The sequence below is a fragment of the Engraulis encrasicolus genome, unplaced genomic scaffold (assembly GCF_034702125.1).
Source record: "Engraulis encrasicolus isolate BLACKSEA-1 unplaced genomic scaffold, IST_EnEncr_1.0 scaffold_27_np1212, whole genome shotgun sequence".
In the NCBI taxonomy this organism is placed as follows: domain Eukaryota; kingdom Metazoa; phylum Chordata; class Actinopteri; order Clupeiformes; family Engraulidae; genus Engraulis; species Engraulis encrasicolus.
The window spans coordinates 1,949,600-1,965,216 of record NW_026945566.1 but is presented as its reverse complement, the minus strand read 5'-3'; the positions used below and the strand labels follow the sequence as shown (position 1 = coordinate 1,965,216).

The window sequence follows — 15,617 nt, the reverse complement described above, 5'->3', positions numbered from 1 at the left end:
GTGTGTGTCTGTGCGTGTATGTGAGTGTGTCTACATACGTACGCATGAGTCTGTATGTGCCCGTGTGTGTGCGTGCGTGCATGTGCGTGTCTGTGCTTGTATGTGAGTGTGTGTAGTGTACATGCGTATGCATGAGTCTGTATGTGCCCGTGTGTGTACGTGCGTGCATGTGTGTGGTGACTCACAGTGTGTCTGCCCCCGCTCGGCCCCGCCGCTCCCGCTCCCTCTCCCTCTCGGGGGTGGTGGTGGTGCTGCCGGACAGGGACTCGCCGCTGTCGTAGATGCGGCTCACCTCCTCCTCCGTGATGATGTCAAACACCCCGTCATCCTGCCTCAGGGACGGCTCTGGAGCTGCAGGAGGTGGGGTGGGGTGGGATGGGATGGGGGGATCGGGGCAGGAGGTGGGATGGGGTGGTGTGGGATGTGGGGATCGGAGCAGTGGGGTGGGGTGAGGTGGGGTGGGGTGAGGTGGGGTGGGGTGGGGTGGTGTGAGGTGGGGTGGGGTGGGTGGGGTGGGGTGGTGTGGTGGGGTGGGGTGGGGTGGAGTGGGGTGGGGTGGGGTGGAGTGGGGTGGGGTGGGGTGGAATGGGGTGGGGTGGGGTGGGATCGGAGTAGGAGGTGAGGTGGGATGGGGTGGGGTGGGGTGAGGGGATCGGAGCAGGAGGTGGGGTGGGGTGGTGTGGAGGTGGGACAGGGTGAGTGGAGGAGGGGTTTGATGAGGCGGGGTGGGGTGGGGTGAGGGGATCGGGGCAAGGGTGTAGACGAAAATGAAAATCATATTGAAACTACTGTAGAATGATATCAGAGAGCACAGACCTCCGCCAAGGAAGCTGATTGATAGCACATTTGACTATGTTACACCCCAAGTATTTCAGCCTTCTTTTTGTGGAGTTCCCGCAATTCCATTTCTGGTCACTAGGGGCGTCTAGATTTATAGGCCAGCAATGTAATGGTGAAGAATCTTTAAAAAGGTCCTGGTTCCAGTTCGTGCTCCGGAACGCCACCAGAATTGAATCACTTGTTCCTTGGGTCATTACTAACAAAGTTTCAGCCAAATCCGTTTGTTTTTGAGTTATCCTGCTGACAGACAGACAGAAAGACAAACAGACAGACAAACCAACGCGACCGAAAACATAACCTCCTTGGCGGAGGTAATTAATACTATAGCCCAAATTTAAGCAACGGTATAACTAGAAATGCACTCAAAGAGTGCAGACCTCCGCCAAAGCAGCTGTTTGATGGAACATTGTAAAATGATAGAACATTTGACTGATGCTACACCCTCATTTTTTAAAGTGTTTCTGCCTTGTTTTGTGGAGTTAGAAACTCCTCCAGCACCACCTAGGGGAAGACACACCCAACTACAACACTGACATAATTCTTTTGCCCTCATAGCTCCCCAACGTCACCCACAACTCCAATTGACTTCCATCACCCCTGGGGGTGTGGAGTACAGTATGAGAGGTGGCCATTGACATGTTTATATATAGAGATGCTGTGCACAGTCCCTGGGGGGTAAACATGACACCAGCGGGCCCCTAGAGGTCATACGGGGGGGACGGCTCATACGGACTGCTCCACTGACATCACTGAAGGACGCGTTACGGCAGTGTTTCTCAAAGTGGGGCGTAAGCCCCCCTGGGGGGGCGCGGAGGTATCTCAGGGGGGGCTTGTGACATCAGATTTGGGCTTTTTTGCCCCAAGGAAATGATTTCCTGTCTCGCCAATAAGTCAATAATTTTAAAGCCCTCACCAACATTATATTATTAATTGTCATGAATTTGAATAGCATAGGAAATGAACACACATCTGCATTCGACTGCAGTCCCTCTTTTGTTTAATATCACCAGTCACCATTCCTTTGATTCTGCGCAGCGATCGCAAAATCAGTCTGCGCGAGTACTGCGGTTGCTTGGGGGGGCTCGGAAGCATTCAGACCCTCTGAAGGGGGGAATGATGGAAAAAGTTTGAGAACCTCTGCGTTACGGTCACAGCATTGTGCTGGCTGTCCTGTCAAACAGAGCTGTATATACACATACACATACAGAACTGCTGACCTCAAGATCCTCAGTCTGCCAGTCTGTCTGCACTCTACTGACTCTACTGTCTTCATCCTTTTATGGGCAGTCATGGGTAAGCGGTTACAGCGTCAAAAATTGTAGCCCAAAGGTTGCCGGTTTGACTCCCGACCTAGCATGTTGGTGGGTGGAGTAATCAACCAGTGCTCTCCCCCAGCCTTCTCCATGACTGAGGTACCCTGAACATGGTACGGTCTCGCTGCACAGCTCCCTTTCGGCCGCCATTGGGGGCTGCCTCCTTGCAGCCTTGGTGAGGCATAAATGCAATTTTGTTGGGTGCACTTCTGTGCTGTGGAGTGCTGTGTCGCAATGACAATGGGAGTTAGAATTTCCAGGTTGGGCTTTCACTTCACTGTATGACAAGCTATTGAAAAAAATATGATTCTGATACTGACTAAACACAAACCCTAGCACCTAACAATTCATAGCATTATTGCTAATAGTAAACAATTAATGCATATTTCTGCAATTGATATCTTATTGTATTCACAGTAAATCTTCAGCATATAGTGTGTGCGTGTGTGTGTATGTGTATGTGTATGTGTGTGTGTGTGTGTGTGAGACACATCCTCTACCTCCTGCTCCTGATCCGGCTGAGCTGGGGGGCGTGGGGGGGATGAAGAGTGATGGCGGTGGGAAGGGCGGTGTTCCCGGCTCCTCCTGTGGGTGGCGCTCCACCACAGCACTATGCTGCGTGTAGCAGTCCTTGCAGCAGCGCTCACGCGTGCCGCCGTGCTGCGTGCTCACAGAGTTACTGCAGCAGTAGTAGCAGAACGCCCGGCCACACAGCCTGGAGGACAGGAAGAGGAGGAGGAGGAAAAGGAGACGGATGGAGAAGACGAGGTGGAGAAAGAGAGAGAGAGATTTAATACTCATTTATTGGATTTCACCACCATTTCATAGCATACAATATTTCACCTAAAACATGTCCCTTCGGTACGAGAAGGGAGGAGCTCTCTCCTTCAAACCGCCAAGACAAGAAAAACACCTGGAAAGAGCCCCCAGGGTCCAAAAGAAGGCATTGTTATCATCTGAATGTCAAACTTCTGCTATCATCAATTGTTCACAGTCCTTTGTTTGCGCACCATTTCTTTTCAAACTGTTCAAGAAGTGAATTCAGTTACAATCCTTGACTCGACCCATATGATTCACCCTCATGCTGAAATGTATAACATTCCCAGACCACCATTTTGACTGGCCTATTAAAAAATTCAAGTAGGTGCACACAACCTTGTTTTTCTCTGAGTACTGAACGTAAACAATTCTTTGGTAAAAAATAAAAGACAAACAATTACACACCCTACTCAGGAAGGAAAAAAGGGAAGTCAGTTTTGTACATTGTGAAAAGACACAGTCTCAGGCATGTTACACAAATCACACGAGTTGGATAAATCGTCTCTTATTTTTGCAACAAACACCCTTGTAGCCATGGCACAGTGCGGCACCCTCCACTGGAGGTCCCAAGCACCTTTGAGAATGGGACATTTGTACAGGGAGAAGGAGAGAGAAGAGGAGGAAGAAGAGGAGGAAGATTATATAGAGGAGAAAGGTGTGGAGGATGGGGAAGAGGAGAACGGAGAGGGAGAGGACTTGGGTTAGAATTGAAATTTAAAATGTTTTTATTACAAACTTTGTGAATGCACCAAGGCCACTGCACTCTCACTGTAGCAATATACAATAGAGGCAGGACAGGAGGAGAAAAGGGACTCTAATTCTAGTGCTACAATAATAAGATTCAAATAACTCTTAAAGGGGTATGCCACTATTTTGGGGCTTAATACAGTTAAAATCGTTGGCCAGGGTTTATAAAGGTGGTAAAGTGTCTTATTTTTCATGCAAGTTGTTTTCTTGCTTTAAGACAAGTTAAAAGAGGGAGCATGTCGCTACAATGCTACACGGATCCATTGACTTTCACTAGCTTAGCGACATATTCCCTCTTTTAACTTGTCTTACAGCAAGACAACGCTTAACATGAAAAATAAGACACTTTACCACCTTTATAAACCCCAGCCAACGATTTTAACTGTATTAAGCCCCAAAATAGTGGCATACCCCTTTAACAAAACCCCAGGTCATAAGTGATATACTCCTGAGTGCCTAGAGTTTTTAGCAATGAAATCCGGTTAGTGTACTCATGAGTGTTGAAATGCAGTGTTGCCAAATTGCAAAAAGCACCAGAAAACCTCTTCCATTTTCTTAGAAACATTTACGCAGAATCATAGCAGAAAGCAGAGAGCAACGAAATGGGGAACAGGGATTTGGAGTAGCCTGACACATCGTGTGTGTGTGTGTGTGTGTGTGTGTGTGTGTGTGTGTGTGTGTGTGTGTGTGTGTGTGTGTGTGTGTGTGTGTGTGTGTGTGTGTGTGTGTGTGTGTGTGTGTGTGTGTGTGTGTGTCCAAACTCATCTCAAATGCACTTAGAGTGTTTGTATCTGAACGTGTATACGTCACCTGTGTTAGAGAGCCACAAGACTGATTATGATGGCAGTGGCATTGGCCATCATGTCACATAGCATACCGTACTACAATCACAGAAGAAAATGTCATTTACACGACATTACTGAGACAACATCAGTGAAATCAACGAGGACAGCACAGGGGAACAGCAGACAAATATAGCGAAGTTGAAAAAAGGTTGATAAACAGTTTTGCTTTAAAAATCTCTGGTAATTCTCTTGTATGCTTTAGCTACAGTATCTCCAGCATGGGCTGATGTACTGTCTGTCCCACCTACAGCGTAGAGGTGATTCTCCTGTCTGGTCTGGCTTGTATGTCAGTGAACCCCTGCAGTGCTTGGCCCCGTTTGATGGCCCCTGTCCTTCATGACCTTCAGTGTTGTTGTTTAAATTTGCTTTTATTCTCTGACCTGCCTTTTGACCTGAGCTTTTCTATGGGAAACTGCCATGCATTGGCACTATGACCTGAGCACCTGTCTTGTCCCACCAGCTGGTATCAGTTGAACTGGCTCCTGAGAGAGCAAACCATATAACCATCTCTGTTCTTATAAGAGGGTGTTTTCATGTGCCTTGAATGGCTCACTTGGCTCTGTTGTGTGTGACCCATGCGATGCCCCCGTCTGCTCATGTCTCACCTGCAATTACAGTGCCCTCCATAATTATTGGCACCCCTGGTTGAAATGTGTTTTTTAGCTTCCAATTATTTTATTTTTTTTCTTAATAATATGGGACCTTAATGGAAAAAAAGAGAAAAATCCAACCTTCAATACAAGTGCATTTATTCAGTGGGGAAAAAATCCCACATAAAGAAATAATTATTTGACATCAAATAATGTGTGTCACAATTATTAGCACCCCTGGTGTTAATATTTTGTACAACCCCCTTTTGCCAACAAAACAGCACCTAATCTTCTCCTATAATGTTTCACAAGATGGGAAAAGACAGAAAGAGGGATCTTCAGCCATTCCTCTTTGCAGAATCTCTCTAAATCATCCAGAGACCTGGGTCCTCTCCTCTGTACTCTCCTCTTCAGCTCACCCCACAGGTTCTCAATGGGGTTGAGGTCAGGGGACTGAGATGGCCATGGGAGGAGCTTGATTTTGTGTCTGGTGAACCATTTCTGTGTAGATTTGGCCATATGTTCAGGGTCATTGTCTTGCTGAAAGACCCAGTGACGACCCAGCTTCAGCTTTCGGGCAGAGGGCAACAGATTTTGATTTAAAATGTCCTGGTATTTCAAAGCATTCATGATGCCATGCACCCTAACAAGGTTCCCAGGGCCTTTGGAAGCGAAACAGCCCCACAGCATCACTGACCCACCCCCATACTTCACAGTGGTATGAGGTGCTGTTCAGCATGCGCATCTTTCGTGGTACGCCAGACCCACTTAGAGTGTTTGTTGCCAAAAAGCTCAATCTTGGTCTCATCTGACCAAAGCACACGGTCCCAGTTGAAGCCCCAATACCGCTTGGCGAACTCCAGACGCTTGCGTTTATGATTGTGAGTGAGGAAAGGTTTTCTCCGTGCATGCCTCCCAAACAGCTTGTTGGCGTGTAGACAGCGCCTGATGGTTGATTTGGAGACTTTGTGACCCCAGGATGCTACCATTTGTTGTAATTCTGTAACAGTGAGCTTTGGAGATCTTTTGATTTCTCTTACCATCCTCCTCACTGTGCGTGGTGGCAAAATAAACTTGGGTCCTCGTCCAGGCTTGTTTACCACTGTTCCAGTTGTTTTGAACTTCTTAATTATTCCTCTCATAGTGGATATGGGCAGCTGCAGTTGAGTGGCAATCTTCTTGTAGCCTCTGCCTGACCTGTGAAGGTCGACGCACATCTGCCTCACTTGTATGCTGTGTTCCTTTGTCTTTCCCATGTTTAAGAGTGGATAAGAGAAATGGCCTCGGTGTCACGTCATATTTATACCCCAGGGAAACAGGAAGTGATGAATTACTAATTAAATGTTCCTACATACTCTGGTAAACTTTGTAAACTACTGTAGAAATGACAGAAATGCTTCAATTATATTTATTTCCTGGGAATTGTTAAGGGTGCCAATAATTGTGGAACAGGTGATTTAATGAAAAATAATTATTTTTTAGTCAGGGATTTTTTTATTTTCTTACAATTCATTTGAGTTGAAGGCTACATTTTCCTACAATTTTCAGTGTGACAGTATTCTTCTGCAATAAACACTGAATTTATTTTAAGGCTTTTAACACATCTCAACCAGGGGTGCCAATAATTATGGGGGCACTGTATATGTGCACAGTTACCATTGGGAACTGGCTCTCAGGAAAGGAAACTAAATAGCACAGTAAAAAGGAGATTTCATTCCCTTGTCAGTTTTTGTGTGTCCTCTGAAGACTGATATTTATGTACTGTACAGTATGGACTGTGGCGGAGCGGTTAGGGAGTTGGCCTTTCAGTCTGGGGATTGTTGGTTCGAATCCCACCTGAGCCCTCCTTGCACCTACATCCATGGCTGAGGTACCCTTGGGCAGGGCACTTATCCCCACATGGCTCCAGGTACTATAACCAATGCCCTGTACTGCAAATAACTGTAAGTCGCTTTGGAGAAAAAAAAGTCAGCTAAGTGTAATGTAATGTACTGTACGTTGCCCCTGTCTGCACATCCCTCACCTGCAGTTGTATGTGTGCAGGTACCAGCTTAACTGGCTCTCAGGAAAGGAAACCAAATAGCACAGTAAAATGGAGATTTCATTCCCTTGTCAGCTTTTGTGTGTCTTCTGAGGACTGACAGGTACAGTATGGCCCGTGGCCCATGGCGCAGCAGTTAGGGAGTTGGTCTTTCAATCTGGGGATTGTTGGTTTGAAACCTTCCTGACCCCTCCCTAACACCCTGCTTCAGGGACTATGACCAATACCCTGTACTGCAAATAACTGTAAGTTACTTTGAATTAAAAAAAGTTTCAGCTAAGTATAATGTAATGTAATGCATTATGTCCGCTGTCTGTGCATGCCTCACCTGCAGTTGTATTTGCGTAGGTACCAGCTGAACTGGCTCTGGCAGCCCAGGCACTGCAGCTGCCCGCGGTCCGTCTGCTCCTCTCGCATCTTCTGCTCAAACTCCAGCGCATCAGACTTCTGCCACAGCGCATCCTTATCCCTGCAGGGGGCACCAAAGAGTCAGGAGAAATACTGTGTTAGAATATAATCAATTATGTGCCAAACAGCACAGTCTGCCTTTTGGTTGCACCTCTGAAGTACACAGACTAAGTAAGGAATAGAGACTGAGATTCTTCTATTTTTATTTAATAAAGTCAATGAATTGTTTTGAAATGTCTGCCTAAGCCCTGCAACGACTGAATAAAAGAAAAAAAGAAGCATTCCATCCATTGTTACAATATTACATAATAATAATAATATAAGTGTCAGCAAAAAAGTAAGATGTAATCTTGTCAATTTATTTGCCTCTATAGTTGTGGAAAACAGTAGGAAAAAATAAACAATGGCAAGGAGAGTTTGATAAAGTCAATTCTATTTTTTGTTTATTTGACTTTTGTTTCTGGGGAAGAAAATGCAGAGTAATGATGATGAATGTATTTTTTCCGGCCTTGTCAGCAAGAAAAGTGCTACAATTGAGTAATAGACAAATAAGGGTCATACTATGTGTCAAAGGATGCAACTTCTTCAAATGAATTTATGGTTAAAGGTTTCGGAATATTACAGTACGACCATAAAGATTAGCAGGCAGATGTGACCTACAAGAGTTAAAACACAAAATATGCCCATTTTTAACTTTTCCAAGAGTGAATTTCTAAGCATGCTTTTATACATCATCCTCTTGACAATTATATTATTATACGGAAATGAAGCTTGGAGAACCACAGCAGAGAACTACCGTGATCTGGTCAGGGGCAGAGACTGCTATCATTAGGCAGTAGACGTGCTGTACATGACCGGACCGGTGAGAGGGCTACTGCAGAGAGAGAAGATAAGAGAGAGGTTCCATTGGCCCATTGTTTCCTGGTTCTATTATGGCCCCCTTAGGCAGACCTAGGCAGACCTAAGGACTGTTCTATTCATTGTAGGAGCATTATGACACGGCCCTTTAGGCAGACCGGAACCTGGTCGCGTTAGGTGCCCATAGAAACCTATTATGTTGGCATATCTCTATAGAATATCTCTGATAGAATATCTCTGGCTACTGTATGTGTGGGCAGGAGATGTGAGACAGGGGAAGTGATGAGCAACCTGGATTCAGAAGCTACAATCTGGTAGCCAGGCCGTGCCCTCCTAGTTACGCAACAGCTTCAGCGTTGCTACCAGTCAGGTCAAGAGTCAATGCAAGTACTTTCTGAGTTCCCGCAAATACGGGAACTCCTGCCACTTTGTTGGGAAGCAAACAATCATTAGCAAACCAAGGGAGGACATTTGGGGAAATGCCGTTTGGGAAATGTTAATTGTTATGCTCTTGGTCAGACCAAGTCTCGAAGAGATTTGAAAGTCGATGATAATCAGGCTAACAATCTGGTGCCATATATCACCAAATAATCTGGCATAATGCATTGTATTGTAACCAAGTCATTTGGTAAAATGTAGCACTGGATGGTAAAACGCATGAATCCGGGTTGCCCAATCACTAGACACATTGGCCGGCTATGGGAGGGAAGGACAGGTGAGAGCAGAGGCACGTCTTGTCACCAGGCTAGGCAGGCAGCCAATGGGGGCCCTCAAGACGCTAGATCAGATCAGTGGTCTCCAATTATTTTTCTCTAAGGGCCAAATTATGAAGAGCAAGTGAGACTGCAGGCCAAACCAACACCCCAACCCAATGAGACACAAGTTAGATGTCTGGACAGAGAACAGATTTTTTTAGTGAAGTTTTAGTGATCGAAAATCACACACATTTATGTAATCAGTTATTCTGACCTCATGGCAGGCCAAATGTTTGCCATGCCCGGGCCGTATTTGGCCCACAGACCTTTGTTTAGAGACCAAGGCAGTAGATGGTGAACAACAGCTCACGCTTTGCTACAGTAGTGGCCAATTTGTTTAAAATGTCTGCTCCTTTGAAATTTCGCTTGACGCTCCAGCTAAGCCTAGATTCGCGTCTGGGTGAGAGGTACAGTGTCACCTGATGAGCTCGATCAGTCTCTCCTCCAGGTTCCTCTTGGTGCGGTACAGGTCGTCGATCTCGGCCGACGTCTTCAGGTCGCTCGTCTGCTTCTCCACGGTGGTGCGGCGGAGACTCTCACTCAGGTCCTGACACGCCTTCTGGGCCAAAGCAAGCTGGCCCTCCACTCTGATGGAGAACAGGAGATAGATAGATAGATAGATAGATAGATAGATAGATAGACAGACAGACAGACAGACAGACAGACAGATAGATAGATAGATAGATAGATAGATAGATAGATAGATAGATAGATAGATAGATAGATAGATAGATAGATAGATAGATAGAGAGAAAGACAGTGACAGATAGCAGGATGTAGGGAGAGAGAAATAAAGAGATAGACGGTGGGAAAGACAAATAAGAAAAGAGATAGACGGTGGGAAAGACAAATAAGAAAAGAGAGAGAAGGTGATAGAGGGTAGAGAGAAAGAAAAGCAGAGAAGACATGGGGAATAAATGAGCATTAGGACTAACGATACATGGAAATGTGTTGAAATTATGCTTCTACGAATGTTTGTTCATAGAACACTGTTGAAGAAGGCAGATCTGCACACGGTTCATAGAACACTGCCATTTCCAGGAAACAGCAGACACATTTATAGAACTGCAGCACTGTGACCGACAAGGACTGACAGACAGAAAATGCCAAATAAAACCACAAATAGCCGTCAGCGTGGGTGGGCACAACCGTCAGACAAGCAGAAATGCTTACTTGGACAAATCCCCCGTTAGCTTCTTCACCTCTTCCTCTTTCTGCTGTAATACCCGTTCAGTCTGGGCGATGTGGGCATTCCTCTCCTCTACTGCGTGATGGCTGTCATGGCTTGACGTCTGCGGTTAAGGGATAGAATTACTCTCATGATCATGTATTAATTACTAATATTAATGCTGTTTGTTCAAAGGTTTTGCTTCAAAACAAATTCTGTATGTGACGTGTGTGAAGGTCTTCGGCTAGGCAATTTGTAATAAAGATTTGAACTAAATAAAATATAAAATATATTATACCGTATCAAGTTAAGAAAAAAATAGGTCTATCTCTAATTCCCTTGGAGAGTGGAGAAATAGCAGCATTGTAACAGTGGTTAGGTCAAACACGGGGCAAATATGTTTTATGTTGGGTTTTTTTGATGACACTTTATTGTACTCTGAGCATGGTGCCATCCCGCCGCATTGCTCCCTAGGGACACCGTTTGGGGCATAAAAGCAATTTTGTTGTGTACAGTGAGCACTGTGTGCTGTGGAGTGCTGTGTCCCAATGACAATGGGAGTTTCCCAGGAGAGCTTTCACAAGAGCCAGCATGGCGATGCTCACCTCCACTTCCTTCAGTTTGGCCTCCAGCGCCGCAACCTGTTGCCGGGAGACCGCCAGCTGCTGTCTCACACTGCTCAGCTCCTCTGTCACGCCCTGAACATGGACACCACATGAACATTACATTACATATTGTAAAAGAATAATAAACTGAGCTAAGTAAGGCAAAAATACTTATTTGCTTTTTTTTTTCCTCCTTTATTTTGGTAGTCACATTAGGCTCTTTTCCACTGCCGTTTTTCTGGCAGGCCTACAGCTCGACAAAGCGCAGCTCGGCCACCACTTTTTGCTTTTCAATAGGGCATGAAACAGCTCAATCGTAAAGCAAAAAGTGGTGGCCGAGTCGTGCTGTGTCGAGCTGTAGGTATGCCAGAAAACCAGCAGTGGAAAAGAGCATTTAGAGGCAATTACCTCCTTTCCAAGTGAGCCAAGCAGGGCTTGACACTGGCACCAGCCAACCGGCCAAATGCTGATAAAACTTGGCTGTGGCAAGTAATACTTTCAGTGTCACTAGCCAATTTGGCTGGCAGATAATTCCTTGGTATGACATACGTATCATAGCAGCCTACATTCTGTTGGTCACCCCTATTCTATAAATTATTTGTATTTAAGTTCAAGAAGAATGTCAATAACTCAGTTTCTATTTGCTTGATATACTTCCATGTACAAAGTTATACACTGATCTTGCTTTAGCACCTTATCTTCTGAGGTTAGACGTACACAATCATGATAAAGAAAAAAAAAACAATATAAAATCTGTGGCTAGTGGAATACCTGAATGGCTAGTGACTCGGGAAAACCAATAGCCACAGTGGCCGGTGGGTGAAAATGTTAATGTCAAGCCCTGGAGCACTCCTATAGCAATCTTTCTGTAATAGTTTTAAGGCTATAAGATGATGGGGTGAATCGAGCGTTAGCGTTAGTTCTGGCAGACTACGTAGTCAACGCTCCCTTTCGCCTATTAGCTGATGCAGACCTAACCCCTACTGCTGTCCACGAATCAGCTGCGCTTTAGTTAATCAGCTGCGCTCGCAATTGGATGCTGGCTGTTGGCGCGCTTTATTTAAACTACCAAATTTGTTTTCCTGTCATTGCTTTTGCTGCTTGTTTTGCGATTGCTTTTTGCTGCTTGTTTTGCTGCTTGCGTTGCTTCTTTTTAGATAGTTGGTAGTGCTTGCTTGCGTTATTTTGAAAGTAAATATCAGATGTTTTTCCTTCTTATCGACAATAGGGTTTCGTCTTCTGATAGGCTGTGCGCTTTTCTCTGAATTACTTAGGCTTCGTCATCTGTTTTGCCTTATCTCCCGATATGAGCTCACTGGTCATTTTATTTTTCGCACTACTTTACTCGTGTCGTGCCGCCGAATTTCTGACGTTAAACCCGAATTTCATGGATAGTTTATCTTGCTGGCAGTGAAGTTCCCCACGGGAGCTGCCTTCGCTGATTTCAATATTGCATAATTCCACTGCATTTTGCGTGTTTAGTAGTAATGATGATGTCAGCTGTTTGCTCGATATGCACTGTTCCCGCTGTGAGTCAGCAGAGATTAATACTCTGATTGCTAACTAGGCTTCTTTGTCTCGGGATTGGAGCTTGTCTGGTCGCTAACTGTTGCACGTTGCTTTTAATAATTGTTGTTTTCTTTAGTTAGGTGGACCCGTTTGTCCACTCTCTCTGACGTTAAACCGTAGCTCGCTGCTTAACGCCTGTTTTGAGTGCATAGTCGGCTGTCCGTCCCCCCCCCCCCAGTTGCTTACTAGAATATGGTTTCATTACACTCAGCAGAGGCTGATTATTTCGGTTGGCTGCCTATTGCATTTGCCCTGCGCAGGGGCTATATAGTAGGGCTTGTTGTGAGGTGCCAAATCATGTAGGAATACTCTCCGGATAAACGCATCCAAATACATTCACGCGAGTCGTGGTAAATTGAGTCGTCTTTTGTGCCTTCGCGGGATAAGTCTTGCATGGCGATACGGTGCATAATCTGACGAGATGCGTTTTTGCTCGGAAACTGTTAACTAATTTAGCTCCCTTTGAACATAGGCTGTAGTCGACGATGCGATTAGGCTATCCTAGGCTTTGTATTGCTGCATTATTTCACTGTGATCGCCGCTCATCTGATGTGCTGTAACAAGCCGCAGGTGTCTTCAATCATCCTTGGCACGACGGATGCTGGAACCGTGCATTCGGGACTGCTGGTTATTTTTGTAATTAGGAGACTCTAGGTGTCCCGTAGTTGCTCCTTATTTCACTGGTATCGGTATGTTATTCCTGCTTTCAAACGCGTTTCCCCTGCACCCCCTGCGATCATTTCAATAGTCAATTTTGTATTGATTAGGCCCAGTGTTCGGATGGACACCCACGGTGTGTTCGCTTGAGGAGTGGCAACCCTGTCTAATGCAATTTCGTACCACGTCATGAAAATAATCTATAATATTCGTGATATCTTATAGGAGAGCCCCGTTTTCGTGACAGGGCTGCGCATCCACAACCTATGTATTTCAAGGCGGCGTCGACTGGTCCAGTATTTTCCATGGCACTCCTGATGTACTGAATTTGTAAGCGCCAAACCGCTTGATAGTTTTGGGGGGTTTCAGTGGGCTCCATCATAACTGTTGTCTCTGCTGCATTATAAGTAGGCCTACTGTAGGCCTGTTTGGCCAGTTGTGCTAGCTCTGTATCCTAGACTATTAATGTTCTTGTGAACCATTGCTTCATGGTTGCTAGTCTAGGTGCTTGCAGTGTGTATAGTCATAGTCCTGGCTAAGCTGTGTAGGTACTCTGGCTGTGGCCTGGCTTTAGTGTGGTTGCTGCTTCACTCAGTGCTGGTGCCCTGTTTTGAGCTGGTATGTAGTCAGTCCTGTCGTTTTGGCCATTGTAGTGTAAGTATTTTGTCTGGAGTCCGTCATTACTACTAGCAAGGGGTGCATTGTCTTTGTTACTGGCTGATGTAGGCTGTGCTGGCATGGCTATATTGCTCATCTGTTAAAGCCTGGTTATATGCCTACCCGTGACCTTGCATGGCTGTGTATCTTTCTGCTAGCTCGGTTTGGTTGTGCAGTAGTGCGTGTGCTGCCTGTATGGCATTATTAGCTCTTCCCCTCATTCCAGTCACTTTCGGTAAATGGCAACATCTATCTGCATAGTACAATATCAACTGTAGGCTATTGTTATGTAATGTGGGGTAGTGGCGTGCATGTTGGCTCATATTTAGCACGTTTAGGCCTTGTCATGCTTATGGAGCCATGTCGTGGCCTCGGCTGGGGGAGGCTGCATCAGTGGTCATGTCGGCGGCGTCCTTTATACAATCAGTGTAGATCATGTTGGGCTCAGGATGTTGCCGTGTCTGGACAATTTTGTTGATTCAGTCTTTTTTTGCTGAAACTGCATAGTATACATAGGCCTTGCTAATGCTGTTAGCTTCTGTGGTCTGTTGGCATTGTTCCCCATGTAGTCATGGTGGCGCTGTTAGCTCATAGTCTGAATTAGCTCTGCTTGCTCGGCAAGTGTACTCTGTAGTGCTGCTCATGTTTTTGTTACTGGTCGCCTGTGTTGCTTCGTAGGACGGTAATCGTGCTGTCTGGCTAATGTTCGCCCTGTTAGCATGTTGACTCTGTTGTTCATGGTAGCATTGATTGCCCTGAGTAGTCCATGTGCTGCAATTGCTATTGGCTCATACTCTGTCTAACTCCAGCTTGCTCACATAGTTTAACTGCATCGGGTCCTGCGCCCGCCTCCAGTCATATTATCTATATGCTGTCAGATCTGCTGGATTGTATTGTGCTGCTACTGAAACTACAGTGGGCTCACTTGGTTTAGTCTATCGGCTGCTTCATTGGTCGGTCTAGTGTCTAGCCAGCGGCTGCCTGCTCATATTGTGTCAATGTAGCTTCTGCTGACTGTCGCCATCTCCGGTCTCCTTGCTGCTCTCGGATAGGCTTTACCTACAGCAGTATCTGTCCATCATTCTAGCTTGGTTGCCGTCATCGAGGTCCAGCTTATTGTGTGCTGTCATGTGGTCCTTGTCAGCCTGCTGTTTTTCCGGATCCTAGAGTAACACTGATCCCGACGATCAGCCCATCTGATGCTGCCTGCCTGGCCCATTTACAGCTGCTTCCCGCCTGGCTTGCCGGTTTACTGCTGTTGGCTACTCGCTTAACCCATTGCTGCTGCTGCCCGATAAACCCATTGCTGCTGCTGCTGCCCGCTTAACCCATTGCTGCTGCTGCTGCCCGCTTAACCCATTGCTGCTGCTGCTGCCCGCTTAACCCATTGCTGCTGCTGCCCGCTTAACCCATTGCTGCTGCTGCCCATTTGCTGTTTTTTGCCAGCCTTGCCTATCTACTGCCCCTGGTCTGGTGTACGTTACCCTAATGAATCTTGGCCAGTATATTTAACCATCTTCGACATTTTTTTTTTATTATGTACATCCTATATAGCTCATTCTGTCCGACAGCTAGTCTAGTCTATTATCTTACCCGTGTCTACTCTCAGCTGGTGGCATGGGGCGCTTAACCGCTAGTCTCGTGTGTTTTAGCTGCGGCCAAGCAATAAGTAATGCCGGCAGGTAATTACATTTTATTCTACTTATTGGCTGGTGACTTCAAAAAATAAATAAACAAATAAAATA

The 15,617-nt window shown here is 45.8% G+C and overlaps 1 protein-coding gene across 1 annotated transcript in view; it reads right to left on the bottom strand.

The window, feature by feature from the left end:
- The window catches only part of fyco1b (FYVE and coiled-coil domain autophagy adaptor 1b), a 56,128-nt gene that overhangs the window by 12,081 nt on the left and 28,430 nt on the right, over window positions 1-15,617 (bottom strand). Inside the window, exons 17-22 of the mRNA XM_063192940.1 lie at window positions 10,990-11,082; window positions 10,390-10,508; window positions 9,636-9,803; window positions 7,524-7,664; window positions 2,654-2,868; window positions 186-351 (exon numbers count right to left, since the gene is read on the bottom strand). Of these exons, the coding sequence (XP_063049010.1) occupies window positions 186-351; window positions 2,654-2,868; window positions 7,524-7,664; window positions 9,636-9,803; window positions 10,390-10,508; window positions 10,990-11,082 (902 nt within the window). The remainder of the gene's footprint in view (window positions 1-185; window positions 352-2,653; window positions 2,869-7,523; window positions 7,665-9,635; window positions 9,804-10,389; window positions 10,509-10,989; window positions 11,083-15,617) is intronic.